Source organism: Venturia canescens, chromosome 3 (assembly GCF_019457755.1).
Source record: "Venturia canescens isolate UGA chromosome 3, ASM1945775v1, whole genome shotgun sequence".
In the NCBI taxonomy this organism is placed as follows: Eukaryota; Metazoa; Arthropoda; class Insecta; order Hymenoptera; family Ichneumonidae; genus Venturia; species Venturia canescens.
The window spans coordinates 9,244,415-9,261,217 of record NC_057423.1 but is presented as its reverse complement, the minus strand read 5'-3'; the positions used below and the strand labels follow the sequence as shown (position 1 = coordinate 9,261,217).

The following is a 16,803-nucleotide window of genomic DNA, read 5'->3' as shown; positions in this document are numbered from 1 at the left end:
GGGCTTTTATTACAAGAAAAGTATCTGCATGAAGGCGGGAGGAGAGGGAGTTGAAGAAAGAGAGCGACAGAGCGAATGGAAAAAGGCTCCTCGTGGATCGATTCTCTCGTACAAATTGCACGTAACGAGAGAGGGAGAGAGAGAGAAGAAAATGGGACGAAGATGTAGAAGAAAAGTTCTTTCTCTGAACGAGCCAAAGGAGGCTCACATACACACGTATTTAAACTCGTATAATAGTGGCTTCTCGCGAGTACCATACACGCGTTAAAGCATCGCTCGTCGACGTGCCACGGGCATGTTTTCTCAGCTGGCGCCCTAACTCTCCCGAGAGAAACCACCACCGCCAGTTTGCACCGATCTTCTGTACGAAATACATAGCTATAGCGATCTCGCATTGAGCGTCGTCCCTCTCGCACTCGATGTTACTCCGCTCGGAGACGCGCAGCTTTTGCGAGCACGTTTCTTTTCTCTTCTCCTTTTCCTTCTGCGCGATACTTCTTCGGAGGATCCTTTCAGGACACGCTCGGCTACCCACAAAGCGGGCAAGAGAGAGGGCTCTCTTCGCCTCTCCTTTCATGCCACCAAACTTATTATGCTCTTTACACAATATCGTTCCACCCCCATCGTTGTCGCTCCAGTCGTCCCCAGCCTCCTCTGATACACTCGTAAACACGCACGATCTGTATGCGCGCACATGAGAGGATTGCAGCAAATCTGTATATGCTGTGCTTCGATCCTTAATATTGTTCCCCCCGGAGACTGTGCCCAGCAAGAATGAGAAAAGTAGGGCTAAAGATCTTTGGCACTTTTGATTCAAACACATTCACTGTATGTTTGTATATTGTGTACGGAGAATCCGGAGGATCAGGGGGGCGCCGATCCGAGCAAAGTTTCAAGATTTCATTATTTAATTTGTTGTTATAGCTGCTTGAGAACGAAGGATCCGAGTGCGTTCGAGCGACCGAAAAGATCCTCAAACATTCATTATGTTTTCGTAACACGTCCGCACGATCCTACGGCTCTGTGGCTTTTTATTTTTTTCTCGTCGTTTTTTTTTCATCACGGGTTCCAGGTTCGCTCGGGAGATTTTTCTCTCTTGCGCTCTCACAGCCGATTCAACCTTTTCGGGTTTTCCGTCGTGTTTGCGTATCGAACGAAAGAAAAAACCTTGAGAATTTTGTGAAATTTCGTAAATCGATATTAATTTATAGTTAGCTTATTCGTGATTTTCTTTACTTTCATGAGATTGTGGAGCGGGTGCCGTCGATACTCGTTTGAAACCTCGTCAAGCTATTATAATGGTTCATTTGCGATTGTTTGCGCAAGGACGATCTTCACTGCTCGATGAATCGTTAAGGGATCCGATCGGCGGCTACAGCGGAGGATCGGCGGGAGAGCAAGGGAGGGAAACGCGATCCGTTATACAAGTCACAACATCGATGCGGCCTCGAAAATTAAATGGAGCGTCGCATTCTCCCGTGTCTCGTTTCTGTACACACGTTTTCTACGTGCCAAGGGCGGAGGGATTTAACAGGGGAAAAGCAGCGGAATACAGAGACCGATTTCTTCTGTCTGGTTTGCCACGTTTGCGCGGGCGTCGCGCGCTCGTTCATTGGCGTGAAAATCTTTTATACGTATACACAGACACACTGTCGTGTCAAGCAGCTTTGTGGGGGTGGACGACGTCCGAGGATTAGCGTCGTTGTCTTTTTTGGCGTTTTTCATTCGCTCGCTACCTTTTTGTCCTTCTCGAATGAGAGCGACGAGGATTTTGGACGGAATGGCGTTATCGAATTTTCCCTCTAGAATTTTTCGTACACCGAGCCAATTTTGTCCTTTCACCACATTGTTTTGGTGGTGAATGTCGTTAAAAATGCGTTTTGTGCTTCGCTCGATGGAAACACCGGTCCCATGCACTCCAAAAACAATATGTTCCTCTGCAACGTCGCGGCTTTGAAATCCTCCTCGGTTACCTTACCGTCCCTATCAACGTCCAGCTTCTTCAACATCAGCTCTATCAAGTCCTGAAAGATATCCAGATAAGATGTGTTTGTACGGAGGCTAACGTTGCGAGCAATCTGATCTAAGTGCTGCTGCAATTGTAGCCATTTCCACCTTGACCCCCTCCTCCGGATCCTCGTCAGCTTGGACCTTGATCAAGCAACCTCTCATCATCGGAAATATCTGTTCCTTTCCTATCTTGTTAGTTCTCATGAGATCGTAAACTTTGTAAGCGAAATGTATACGCTCCGGTGTGTTTCCTCGAAGTAAAACTGACCAGCCCTCGTCCCAATGGTCCATTCGCAACTGGATAAAACATCGTGTGATTAAACGAAGTTTCGTGACGATGAACAATTAAATGAGCATGAATGGCTCGTACGTACGGCGATGACGAAAGTGTGAACTTTTATTCGAATTCGAAATTCAAATATCAAATTAGCGAGGTTGAGAGTTAGGAAGTGGCTTATTTTATTGAACCTGGGAAGAATTTCTTTTGTTCATCGCAGAGAAGAGTCGATCGACGAGTAAATGTCGAATATTTTCGGTAAAATCCAATCCCGAATGTAAAACCTCACGAAAGCTGTGCCTCGTAACAGCACCTGACTGCGATTGAATTTTTCGGTGTATCAAAGCCAAAGCTTCAATTTCGCGTTGATCAAAATGGGTCTTTTTGCATAATTTCTTGAAACGAGGTTGATTTTTTCGAAGAAATACTATTTCTTTAAGGGAGTCGTTTAGTATATCGGTTGGTAATTGTAGAGGCATTTTTATCGAATAATTATATATTTGTTGGTAGCGAAACGACAAATTTATGATCTCGAGAAGGGGCTTGTCGCGACGTTTTCTTCCGAATTGATGACAATCCGACAGTCATTTACATTCAGTAAACTTCAAGTCGGACCCATCGAACCGAACACTTTTTTCTTCTCCTGGTCGACAATTTCGAAGAATGTTCGTTACGCAAACCGCGTTTTAATCCCATCGTTTGGTTATTTTACCACCGACCACTTTTTCGGGTACTGCTAAATGTCGTAAAAAGAATGGCTGTCCAAAGGTGTCGAGAAGGCGTATTACGCACAAGTCGATACGCACAGGAAGCTCCGAAAGCCTCCAGAGACAACGAGAAGAGCGAGAGAGAGAGAGAGGAAAGAAAAAAGGAGACAAGGGAGCAAAATAGTGGTAGTAAATGTGCTCTCGGACGGAGGCAATAAAGGCTCCCGGGTGGGTATTCCGTCGTGATAACCGATGAAATCGTGCGCCCTTGTGAGATCTTGAAGCGCGCACGCAGAGCAACTTGGTTATAATATAAGTTGGAGCCAAAGGCGTTTCACGGGAGCGGTTTCACCGAGCGTTTCACCGACACAAAGACCTCAATAAACTCGCGCCTAAGTATATCTAATGACATCATTTCGTCGGTTGAACGTAATAAAACGGTACAAAAGCCCAGCAGAATTTCGTCGAGGATGTGAAAGCGAGGACGGTGGAGAAGAAAAGAAGGAGGAGGAAGAAGAAGAAGAAAGAGGGAGTGTAAAGCAGCGAAAGAGAGAAGAAGGGGCGAAAGCGAGCCTGAAAATCTTGCCCCGAGGCCATTGAAAGGTATTAGCGAAGAAAAAGAGACAAACATTTTTTCCAAAGTCCTTTGGTGCGCACATGAATTCGGTCTACATTATGAGAAACTCTTTCGTTTAGAGTTGCGATATTGTGGACTTCATCGGATCATCGAGTTCTCAAAAGCGTTTAAGGTACACGGCGGACCCAACAATTTTCATGGAGTCACTTAACCAAGCGTAACATGAATTGCGGGAAAGCTCTGAACGTCAATGATTACTCTTTTTGCTCGTCTCATCAAAACAGCCAATTACAGGGGGCATCCGCGTTGGCCTAGCTCGAAAGAGAGTTCGTTGGCTTCATTTCGATACCAGTAGCAATTTAACCGGGGCAAAAAGTCTCGCTTCAACTGGCTGGCCGTGATGTTTTGTCAGAAGAATATTATGTTCAGTCGTCGTAAATTTATAATTGCGGCTCGATCAACGTACGGGAGGTGCATCGGGGCACGGGGAGTTTAAAAACGAAACGGAGAGTCGTACTCTAATTTTTATTTCGTTGTTGTAATGTTGTGTTTTATTTTTTCGTTCTTTTGTTTACGTATGAGTTGTGCGGTTATTAGTCGAGCAGAAGCCGAGTCTACGTTGTATCCATGTGTACGTATGATGTGGAGTATTAACCACCTGCTCATTAAGCATGGTAAAGATAAATTACCGTGGCGCACACAGCGATGTGCGGCGCACACATGAATTCTCTCGCGCATTGAACAAACAGGTTGCCTCGCTTGCGGTGCGCGGGCAGGGAAGCGCTGTTTCGCACGTAAGTGGGTTCCGGAGAAATGTGTGTTGTTTCAGGAACAGTGCGGATGGTCTTGGAAGAGATAGAACGCTGGGAAGCTCGGGAGGAAAAGAGAGAGCGCCGTTGAACTCGTCGCATTTTGCTGGCGCGCGCGTCCTCTCCCGCGAGAATCGTTGCAGCATCCACGAGCAATATCCTCCCATTTCGTTTCTTTCTTTTCGCATCAACCAAAGTATATTTCCGACTAACGTAATGGACCAAACGACCCACGAGGGCCAGACAGAGCTTAAATATCCAGCGGATTTCTGCTTCGGCTCTCTCCCTCTCTCGCCCTCCGCCGTGGCGAATCGTCAAGACTGTATAATCTTGGGCTATCCTAACGCTGACCGGGAAGGCATTTTCAAGGTGATGATTTGCGACCTCCCTGTTGTTGCAACCGGCAACGTGTGAGCTGAGCTTATTCTCCCTTCTTTCCACTCTTTCCACTCTTCAAATATTCTCTCCTCTCTACCTTCCCTCCACACGCGATTCCCTTTACTCTGAGGAATCTTTGGAAGGTAAGCTCCTGATGGGAAGACGAGAAAACGGCAAGTTAAACTTTAGATTCAATTTCGCGGGGCGTCAACGGCTGACGTTGCGTCCGCCCACCTGCGCGGGAAACGTTGATGTACGACACGCTGTATACGCAGGACGCACCACGAAAGACTCATCTTCGAAGCTTCTTCTTTATCTCATTCTTCTTCTTCTTCCTCTCTTTTCGTCGTTTTCTTCTCAACTCCTCTTATCCTCCGGTCCCACAGGGAGGTATCAAAAACAATCCGTTCCTTCTCGCTGAATTTCAACAAGATCCTTCGAGTGTATACGTTCTCAGGATCGCGTCAGCGGACTGTGGCGAGAAACCCTCCAGAAACTGCGTGTATTACGGTGGGGTGGAATAAGCCAGAGAACTCGAACGGCCCGATGGGTGTACCAGCCGAGGAGGACGAGGAGGACCTGGGGAAAAAGGATTCGAATAAATTAGAAATCCTATTTAAGTGTCGAGGTAATCATGTGGCTAATAATATGCGGATCAAAAGAGCTGAGCCTATTTCTCTGAGGTATCTTTGACGCGAGAGCCTCCCCCGGGTCTCGGAGGTTTCATTATTGCAGCTGGAAAAAAGTGGAGGCGAATACGCGGCGCAAAAGTTAATGCGAAGCTGATCGAGTCTCTTTGCAATCACTGTTGTGCAGGGATCGGCTCGAGTGAGTCCCTGGAGTCAAATGAATAAAGCATAATTCTTTATTCGATTGGTGAGACACGTGTCCACCCATTGCTAAGCAAAGTGTACCCAATTCACAAGGTGTACTTAAGCAGACTCAAGGCAAAGTGTCTTCGCACAGTCTCGCGCCCGGCGTGATTATACGAGTGGCAGTTTGAAGATTCGAATCCCCTGGCAAACGTTTCGTTTGCGTTTGAGGACGGTGCGCAGGCTTCGCCGGGGTGTCAGGAGAGCTTCATAAATATTTCTCCGCCTTTATCTTTGGTCCCGATCGTATTTATCTAACGAATAATTATTCTTGATTATCTTCTGGGCACGGTGTGCTTGAGAGTGTGAGTTGGTGGAGAAAGCGGAATGAGGAAGGGCAGGGACGACGACGACGACGACGACGGCGGGGAGGAGGAAGGGAGTTGATGCACGCCTTTTGCAAACAGAGATCAAAGATAAGCGCCCTCTCTTCGACGTCCCGCAGCCTTTGTTTAACGTTTAACCACGAGCGAGCTCGAAATAATAAAAAATAAAATAACCGCTCCGCGGAAGAGAGAAAAAAGATGGAAAGTGTGGAGCGCGAGCGGGACTTGAACAATTTCGTGTTATTTACGACCTCGGGAATACGTGTGTGCTCGCGTGGGTGTGATGCAAGGGTTGAGGATCCATTTAAAGAGAGTAGCCCCCGCGGGGTTGACGCCGGCCCGCGAACCCCCATCCATGAAAACCAGCCCTGACCAAAAGTCTCTTCTTGACTCTGCTCTTCCTCGCTGTAATCAAATTTGAAAGTTATTGCCGTTTGGAAACGAAATGAGCGAGGCGAGAAAAAGCACTTCAGCTTTTTGCGACCCGTGCATTCACTCACGAGTCAATATTCGAGAGAAATAATACCCTTGGAACGCGTTTTCCATTAATTAAGGCAATTCGTGGCGAGCTCTTCTTCTGGAAGCTGCGAAATAACAATTTTTCTCTCGCCGAACTCTCCGTCGAGTTGACACGAAATTCCATCAGAAATACTAAAAATACGGATGAAAAGTGAGAACCGCAAAGAACCGTGAAATCACGGGCGGAGAGCGTGCGCTCACCGCAATTTCACCGCGCAAAAGTGATGATGTTCGAGCGAGAGAGAAAGCCAGGAGTACGAGAGCAAAAGAGAGACTGGAACGAAAGGGAACGATCGAAAATTCGTACAGAACGGAGGGCGCGCGAGCGCGCAACGGCAAACAGGTTTTCGTAGATTAAGGCAGTGTAAGTGTACCGAGCGAGATTCCGGCAAGTCGAGCCCGGCAAGGTAAACGCGCGTGTGCAACACAAATATACGTATATATTAAGTACCGCAGGCGAAAGAGTAATAAAAGTGGGTTTTGGTTTAACCTTTGAACCTCGCAGCGTTGGACCATAGCGTTATATCTTTCCGATATATTTCAACGTTCAGCGGTTTAACCGTCGGTAAATCAGGCTCGAAGTCTCTTTTATTTATGTTAATTACATTAAAACGTGGTGACTGCCGGCCAGGATTTTCAGGCGCACACGTGCCCGCGTATCCGTATCGGCGGGCTCTCGCTTTCGAACGGTATTTCACTTTTTCTTCTCTTTTATTTCTCCTTCATTTTCTTAGCGGCCTCGCTGCCATCCGGACGAATTAATCTCTCGTCACGCGCACGCAGTATGGAGACCCTTTTTTTCTTCATTCCGTTAAAGCGCAATCACGCGATTGCACAAAAAAAGGAGGAAGCGCTTGCTTACACTTCCTCCTGTTTAAGCGAGATGAAAAAAGGCCCGCCGCACAGAACGAGTCCCTCGCGGATGAAACTCTCTTCGCGTACCCTCCACGAACTTTCAAGCAAGAAAGATGAAGAAAGAAAAATGTAAGAGGAGAAAAAACCGTAAAACAAATAGGAAAATTTTTCTCCAGCTAAATCACCGCTGTTGCCTTCCTCCCTGCCTCTCACTCTCTCTCTTTCTCTCTCTCTCTCTCTCTCTCTCTCTCTCTCTCTCTCTCTCTCTCTCTCTCTCTCTGCTCGTCTCCCAGAGTGAGACTGATTAATTACCACCGAATGTAAATACGGGGGTTGTTTCTTTAGGCGCTCCCTTGAAAAACGGGCTGCCTCACTTCCCAACGTGTACAAAAGTATGGTTGCCCACTTTTTCGTACACTCCGCATACACACACGCTGCACCAAAGACACGCTTAAGACGCTAAATTCATCAAGCCTGCTGCGAACAAATCTTCCGATGAGTTTCGACGAGTTAACGACTCTATTCGCCGCTTCTTCCAAACGCTCGTGTACAAAATGACACTTGATATTTCCTCTGATTAACGAGGCACGAAAAAACGTTCGTTGCACCAAACTTGGTCTATTTATCATGCACTTGGGCAGGCCGATTTGTGCACGAATCGTCACCTGTTCTTTTCGCTACCGTGTTCTCACTTCTATTTTATCCTACGTTCGCTAAACGGACTGTGTCGATAAACACAGATGTGCTGTCGAGCTTCGACGAAATACGATTCGACTCATCGCCTCGTCATCAGGCGGTTTTTTTACCGAAAAATGTTCCAGACGCAGGAAGACTTTTTAAAATTCCTTTCGCCGTTAATATAGCCTGAAAAAACATTCATTCGATAGCGATAATTCACGAATCACAAAAGATCGAATCCAAGCTCCAGCCACTAAAAATCGGAGCGAAAAAATCATCTCGAAATTTATATACCAGTAGCGAGAAATGCTACTGACGACAAGGGAACCAAAGAAACGAGGCCGTCGAGCCATCAGCAGCGGGCTTTCGGACCCGGTGAACAGACGATTGTTATGTAACAACATCGGAGTGAGTCGTACGACAAATGTCGAACGAGGGCTCGAACTAAGTGAACCGTGAATCGATGGGACATCCTAAAGCAATAGAAATCCTCTGGCTGCTATTGCTCCCTCGCTCATTGCTAAAGATTTTTTTTCTCCTCTATGTGTAAATGTGTGTATCGCCAGAGAATAGTTGGGCTTTGTGCAAAGCCCAGGCTAGACCTCATGCAGCGGTATTGTGCAAATGCGAGATGATTCACTAGCCGGAGCCACGGCGTGCGCCAACAAATCCAAGTTTTTCGGAAAATTGAACGCGTGGGTGGCGGAGTCACGAATCCCATGGGAAGAAACGCTTTTACTCTCTGATCTCATCCACGATTAGTCGTGGAGGTTTGCCAAATATTTTCCTTGCAACTGCTCCATCAGATAAATCTCGGTTCCTCGTAAATCCGGTAACTGCCAAACATCGTGGAGAAAAAGTAAATAAATAAGGAAACTCGAGGACGACAAGTATCGTTGTTTACGCACTTTTAAGGAGGAACATCGGCTTGGCGTAACGTGAAGTTGTGTAAATACGAATTTGATTGTTTTTGTTTAAGTTATCTAGGTTTTGTGAACCCTCTTTGCTTTTTTTATACGGGATTGACCCCCAAAATACGCCATTTTTGGGTAAAATTTATGTGAAATATTAAAAAATGGCAGAATTAAAGGACCTCCAATTTTGCACACGTGTTCTTTAGAGTTCAAACTGTGGAATAATACTTTTTCTAACCTATCACCATTTTTATTTGTTTTTGAGTATGGAAAGATGGGACCTGTGGAGTTATTTCCTATTCGTAGGTAATATATTCGTGGAAATATTTTCATGCTGAATAGTTGAGGGGAGTTTTCGAAAATCTGAAAAAATTTCAATTACTTTTGCTTAGTTTATACTCGAAACTGTATAAACCTGCAAAATATTCTAAAACCATATAAAAAACGCCTTCTTAAAAAAAGTTCTAATCCTCCAGGTGACGTCAAAATGAAAAATTATCGATCGACTCCAGTCTACAGTGCATTATAATTTCATTGTTACCATTCGATCAAAGTTTACCATCGTAAATCGACGAGGATAATTTATGCGAAACACTTGATTGCAGTTCCGAAAGTTAGATTGGATGGTCTTCGTTATTAGATTACGCAGCTGCAGCTTTAATCGTCTCTTTGTTTTATCGAATTTCAATTTTCTCTCACGAATCTTAGTATATCAATTTTCATTTTTTATCCGCCATTTTTTCACTTTATCCCATAAAATTCCTGAATAATAATTTTCATTTTTTCCACAAAAACTTGTCAATTTTTTATCGTCTCGTGGCGGTGCCAGGCAAAATGGATTCTCGTCGTTGTTAGATTCTATTCTTATCTCACTTTTCAACCCTTCTTACAAATGACTTGAGGGGTTTTTTCAAAAGTCTTGAGCAAGAGAGAAAGAGGGAAGAAAAGACGAGAGGGATGTCCTTAAACTTGACGGTGTCATCGATGAATGGATATCGATGCACGATTTCCAGCTGTTCCATATCCATGTACAGAGCATGTGTTTCGAACTTCCTATCTGCCTGAAGCATCCCCTTTCTCTCGGTTATGGAGTGAGACTGAGAAATCGTTGACGTTTTATCGTGTCAAACGTTCCTCGCTTGCGTACGACACGCCTTCGAACGCGGGAGGAATTTTAGGAGAATAATTTTTTTCTCTTATTCTTCGAGGGCGGTATGGAGTTCCTCTTTGGCTTGTCAGTCGCCCAACTCCAATGATTGAACATCTCACTCGAGGATTAATTGCTGAGCGGAACAGACAAATGTACGGAAATATCTAAACGCGGAAAATGATATTTTCTTCTCTCATACTCAATCGAGATGCTTCAGTTTATTTCGAGAGATATTTGTTGTAGGCAAAAAGTGTTTATTCCAAACGACCCAATCCAGCGAAACGTCGCTGGAAAATGATTTTTTATTTAAACGATTCAAATAATTTTGCCCCTCGCGTATATGAAAAGTCTGGAAAAACGCCATTCAGCGAAGCTCTCCATCAATCGGTTAATATCGTTCCTATATTCAAATGAAAAAATGTGTTTTCGTGCCTCGAAACAGTCACGAATCAGTAACACACAAGTTCACAATGAAATAAAAACGAGTGAATTTTTCGAAAATAGATGGGCAGGTGTCAAGATACGAAAGCAGAAAAATATTTAATACCCATTCCTCGGTGGAGTGAATGAGATCGACGTTCCTAATTTTTTCGGATAGATATCCCTCATGCATATACATATTCAATCTACGTGAGCGTATGTGTGTGTGTGTGTGTGTGTGTGTGTTCGTGCAAACGACGTGAGATCTACAATGCCACTCTATTTCCTTGACACGTATACAATCACGTCAGAGGTTTAATCCTGTTAGGAGACGCTCCACTGGCCCGGAGACATCCTGCTGCGAGGGCAGAGGTGGAGGTGTATGCATTTTGCCCTCTATTCGGTATACGAGAGCAAGCCTCCTTTCATCTCTCCTACGTAGACGACGTTCGGGCCAATCCCAAACCTGATAACCAACAGTCAGCAAAGTTTTGCAGCTTTGAGCCAGTTTCGAATACGTATACACGATTTTTTCTTACTTTTTTTATTTGCTGCTGCACGAGAGTAGAAAATATTGTGAATAGGAATAAGAAAGAATGAATCTTGGAATACGAAGCTTTCAAATGTGTGCTGATAAGTTGTTCGAAATTCCTCGAAATGTTGTTAGTGCACGGAAATAGGAAAAATAAGTTTATTCGAATGAAGTCGTGCGAAAATTGGAGTTTCAAGGGCCTTTTGTTAGAAAATTCGCAATTTCGTGAGTTTTCTTATTACGGTAAAATATTTTTCTCTCGCTTTTTTTCAGCAGGCTTTATTTATTGGAAGCTTGATAAAAACATCACTATAGGAATTTTCGTTGGTGAAAAATTGGCAGAATTTACCGAGGGTAGAAAAAATGTAATTTCGCGAACAGAAATAGCCTGAGGATGTGCGGCTCGCAGTCACTATTTCCGAGCTGACGGCGCGGTGTAATTTCCGCATTGAAAAATCCAAGGAATTTGTAAACTCGGTATGAGAATAATGAAAAGTAAAGAAAAAAAAGTGTGAATGGTAACGAAATCTTGTTTATTTTCGGAAAAAAATTCAGTGCTTTGAAGTAAATGGGGAATTTGACGTGAGCTGAGACAGCGAGAGTGAAAACTCGTGTGCGGTGTATCTTTTGGTTTGGCCAAATCCTCAGAAGCCAAAAATCGCCACTTTAGAAATTCAGCCAGATTATAGGAAGCCCGGCTTGCAAAACTACGTCTCGGAATATCTGTTGTGAGAAGGACAGTGGTAATTTCAACCTTTAGCCAATTCTTTTGGCATTGTCGACGGGATAGACGCCGGAATTTTGTGAAAAAAGTAGGGGCGGGGGAGATTGGAAGCGAAACGTTGTTTGCGGCAAACAGGAGAGTCTTTCTCATGTGGCAGGAGGAGATCGACGCAGATCCGACACCGGAGTAATCCTTTCGTAGTAAATTACACTTTTAAAAGGGGTATAGAGTCGTGCAGGGATGACGAAGAGGGCGAGGGGGGGAGGAGGAGGTTCGAAAGAGCATAATATGACGAAGGAAAAGAAAGAGAGAGAGAGAAGAGAGTATAAAAAAGGGAAGAAAAGAAGAGTGAGAGAGAAAGAAGAGGGAAGAGGATCGTGGCTTTCGCGAAACGAAGCACTGCGAAAAGAAGAGCCGCACTAAATCCTCGTATACTCGTGGTATTGTGGAGGTTTGCTTGTAAACAAGATTTAGGGATTGGTGTCTTGCCTAAGTACAAGAAAAAAATATGGTAAGCTTTCCCCCTCCCCTCGCTCCTTCGCTCCGATCAAATTCGCGTACTTTTTACTTTCCTTCTTCATTTTTTCCTCGCACCTTTTTTTCACACGTGCATCATACACTTCCAGCAGCATTGGAGATTGGGCCCTCCCTACTGTTGGCTCTCGTTCTTCGCTCTCGTCTCTCGCCTCTGCTCCTTGTCTCACCCTTTAATTCGACGCTCCTGCGGCTTTCTCTTCTCGAGTTTTCTCGCGGCCTGCTCGCCCCGTGTTTATATGAAAGGTAAAACCGTGAAAAAGCTCGCAAAGAGGATTTCGGAGTCTCGGGCATATATAATCGCAGAGGCGGCAGGGATGCACGCATACGCGACGCGTCGCGACTCTGCGAGCACACGAACGCGGGAGGAATCCCGTTGGAATTGCTCGAGATCGTAGTCGCCTCGATCTCCTACCCTATAATGTCCCGGAACACAATATCTTTAATCCAACTGCTTTTCATAAATCTCCTTTTTTTCATAATCTCGTCGGGTATCAAAAACATTCAGGGCAATTCTGGAAATTCAATATACGCGATCGGAAGAGAGAGAGAGCGGGAGATAAATTGAGTGTCTGGGCGTTGTTCGCGTGAGGCAAGTGTCCGATTCCGCGATTCGTATTATTTTCCTCGACACAAACGACGGGAAGGCCGAAGGCGATTACCACAAATGCCAATATTTTAATCCCCCTTTTTTATCTACATGTATTTATGCAATATAAAGGGGCAGACAGACGCGCTCGCTTGAGGCGCAGCGTCGATTCGCCGCGAGTTCTCGTAACCAGATATCGAGACCAACACACCTTCGTATATACAGATATACCGCGGTGCGCACGTCCATCGAGATCGACGGTTTTATCGATCTTGAGTTACCAATCGTTCGCGAAACTGGGACGCTGCTCGTGTATGATTTTCTTATACTCAACCTTTCGTATCTTCCCGGTACGCGAGCAGAGATCACTTTTTTTTCCCGTCAAAGGAACAGCAAGAAAGAGCACGCGAGCAGAGCAGGAAACTTGAGAACGCACGGTTTGCATCGTTAAGTAGTGTCTATGTAAAGGCTCCGACCGAGTTGATCGTCCAGATACCCCAGAAATATTTTCTCATTTCCGTACAATGTATTTTCAACGATTCCAAATAAATTCGATTTGACTTTTCATGAGTTCTTAAAAACTCTGAATTTGGGATTGAATTTTTCAGCATTTCTCGATGTCAGATTATTCAGCTTCTTTGCTTACTTTTTTTTATATTTTATTTTTATTTCAGTTTGATTTCATTTTATTCTTTTTTCTTTCTATTTTGTTTCACTAGAATCGATCTATTTTCACTATCGATCTCTCACTAGAATACTCCAAACTGTACTTTTTTTTTATTCTATTTTTTTTATTACTTTGATTATTATTTTTGTCTTACACTTTATAATGCTTCTCTTTATTCAGCTTTTTTGCTTACTGTCTGCGCTCTATTTTTATTCCTAGTTATATTTCATTTTAGTTTATTTTCATTCTATTTTTTTTAATTGTAAAAAATCCTACTGCACTATCTTGCGTCCTTTAGCGTGCTTGGGCGGAAATATACAATCATTCAACGTGTCAGCGATCAATTCAAATAAGGGAATTAGGCAGCATTTTAAAATTGGCACTCGAGCCAAAAAGAACGTAAAATTAATCAAATTTCTCGTCAACCGGCATAATAGCAGAATTTCTTTTTAATTTCACTCTCCCACCCCCCGCGATACGTCACTGATAATAATCTTTAATTCCATTGAGAAATAATTGTGAGGAAAATATATTCCGCTTGAGTTCTCACGTCACTGTTCGAGAGCCCGAGCAAGCCACACACGATTGTGAATGATTTTTAAAATTCGTTCCCGCATTATTTATCGCGTGTATTAATATTTATGGATGCGTTAACGATATTGGCCTGACATAACTATGTCACGCAGTGAAAATATGTTTGCATGTTTCTCGTCCCACGTCTTCAATCCACGCGAGAGCTCGACACTAATTTGTAGCAATACCCTGTACGTGCGATTACTTGAATGAAAAATAAACTGATAGAAAAAAATCCACGATTTCTCGTGCTTTCAGCTATTTTTTTTCGCCCAATGGATTTCAGTTACAGAAAACTGTGAAAATCCTCTTTTTCACATTTGAAAAAATAATTTGACTAAACTAACTCCACGATGTTGATGAATTTTATTAAAAATCTTTGAACAGGCAATTTCGAATAAAAAAATCATCAAAGATCGTGGCTCAGAGCTAAAAAAAACCAATCCCGAGCGCGGACACGTCTTGCCCTGACCGTTTGAAAATTTCTTTTCAATTCTCCGCGTCAAGAGGCTGCCGGCTCTCTAGATATTACAGTATATTGTGTTACGACGAGGAGATCCTGTGGGGTAACCCAAGACCTCTTAAGGGGGTAGAACCATTCCATTTATTATATACATCAGTGTTCAATGTAGTACTATAATGCACACCTTTATTGGCCGCATTAAACAATAATAACCTTCAATCTGTGGGAGATCCGCGCGACCTCTCAACAATGGATTTCAATCGGTTCGTGGCACGTCGACGTGACTCGTCGCTCTGTATATCTGTACCGTTTCGTTAACGTGTACAATATATTTTAAAAGGTATGAGTGCAGTAGACGCGTGGGCTGCTGCATTGTTTTGATGTTGTGGCGAAAGAGGATCTCGCATCTCGAAGGGATCGAGGTGGGGAATGCACACTTGTGGAGAAAAAACGTGTATTTGTAGCTTTGAACACGGTTCGTTGCTTGTGGTTCGGTGCAAGGTGGATTATCTTGCCTCTGTCATAAATTCTTGACCTATAAGTCGCACGCATATATTTTTAATGATTTATTGCGATAAAATTTTCATAGGATTTTGCCAAGAGAGTAGAGAGAATAAATTCTAAATCGACATTGCAAAATAACATACTTTTTCTCACGATTTCTCCATTGATTTATTATCCATGGGCTGAGCGAATGGCAAATAATGGTTTAGAAGCGACATGGGCTTGGAGGATCCAAAACCAATATCCGTGGTTTTTCTTCGCATTTTCTAATTCTTATTCATGGCCAGTGCACTAGAATCCTTAGAACGAGGCTATTTGGAGCTTAAGCGGTATGTTCTTTCGCAGTTCAATCAAGCAGTACTTGGCCGAAAGGAACAACGCGCGGCAGGAACAGACGGAGCTGCTGCTTTCTTTAGCAAAGTCATCATTTATTGACAATAGATTTTTTTTTGCTTCGTTAGAGTTTAGCGGCTTCGGGGCAAATTCGGTGCCGCGGGCGCGCAGCGATGAGTCGGAAAAAAACGCTGAAATATCAAGTCCACGCGCTCGCGTGGCCCGTCGCTTTTTTCTACGTTCAACCAGGCCATAATAGAAGAACACCCACGGACTTTCGCTCATAATCTTTGAAAGAGCCAACAGAAATGACTATGAAGATCCTCCTGATAGGTCAGCACGCAGTCGAGGATCGCGGAATCCACGCGAACAATAGATTCGCGAGAGAGAGAGGCAGGAACGACTCTGCAGGCGTGTGCCACGACGTCCTACTCTCTTTGATATTCTCTCTGGTCCACGAGACCATTCGTCTAGCCCCTCAGGCATCAGCATATACAAACGGTAATAACCAAGAGAGACTGGGCTCGGAGTCCATGGGAATTACCCGGAATATCGTCCCATTGAAATTTCGTTTGACCGGTCCATTGTAAGCTCTCTTTGATTTTCTAAGCGTCTCAACAATGGTCTTTATTCTTATTTACGAAAAATGTTCTCTCTTTTGCTCTCTCTCGCTCTCCGTGGCCGCGCTGTGGGCACGCGAGATTTTTTCTTTCGATATTACTTTTTTGTTCGTTCTTCCTTTTAGAGACTTTTTTCTCCTGCACGTTAAAACGCAAGATGAAAAAAATGAAGGCGTTTGAACGAATGGGGTTCGTGTGGATTCAATTCAGGACACAAACGATGTTTGAGGGTTGCCTGTCGATAAAGAGGACGCTCAAAATACGCTTTTCAATGAAGTATCAATTGTTGTTGTACATTGATAATTATTTGTTTTGCATCTTCAATTAATAAGCTTGTGGGAAAAGATTTCGTAAGACACTAAAGGCAATAAAGAACAAGCTCATTGCGAAAAAAGTAAGTGCGAATGTACACGGAGCAACAATAAACATAAATTGTAAGTTACTAATTGAATTTTTAGCTGTCTCGAACAAGCCCGTATCATAATTACCGAGATGGAAATAGCGAGGTAAAAGAAAAGCGAATTTCGAATCACTCGATCCGAGCTTACTCGGTTTTAATTTAATCGTTTAATCGTTTCTTGAGAGCTCGCCAATCTTAATTCCCTCTCCAATCACGATAAGAAACGTCCAGGATGCCGGAGAAGAAATCTCCTGCTTCGATCAAGATAAGCTTTTTTTATTTCTATACCTTCATGGAAGCCTCCCGTCGTCACAGCCAAGTGATACCGTACATCCGTGTACAAGAAGAAGTTGGACCAGTGACGTTCGAGTG

The 16,803-nt window shown here is 43.9% G+C and overlaps 2 protein-coding genes across 2 annotated transcripts in view; one reads left to right on the top strand and one right to left on the bottom strand.

Moving 5' to 3' along the window:
• LOC122407894 (uncharacterized) overlaps positions 1–16,803 on the top strand; it is a 56,654-nt gene that overhangs the window by 28,726 nt on the left and 11,125 nt on the right. The window lies entirely within an intron of this gene.
• On the bottom strand, positions 1,839–2,766 carry LOC122407974 (EF-hand calcium-binding domain-containing protein 1-like). The gene is made up of 3 exons (XM_043414463.1): positions 2,479–2,766; positions 2,116–2,307; positions 1,839–2,024 (listed from the first exon to the last, which is right to left on the bottom strand). Exons 1-3 carry the CDS (start codon positions 2,764–2,766, stop codon positions 1,839–1,841), a joined length of 666 nt encoding a protein of 221 aa, XP_043270398.1.

Excerpts from the sequence above, each read along its gene's own strand:
- LOC122407974 (XM_043414463.1), bottom strand. The coding sequence starts at position 2,766 with ATGCCTCTACAATTACCAACCGATATACTAAACGACTCCCTTAAAGAA. Across the intron at positions 2,308-2,478 it reads ACAAAAGAAATTCTTCCCAG|TTGCGAATGGACCATTGGGA; the intron begins GTTCAATAAAAT and ends TGTTTTATCCAG. Across the intron at positions 2,025-2,115 it reads ATCCGGAGGAGGGGGTCAAG|GACTTGATAGAGCTGATGTT; the intron begins GTGGAAATGGCT and ends GATATCTTTCAG.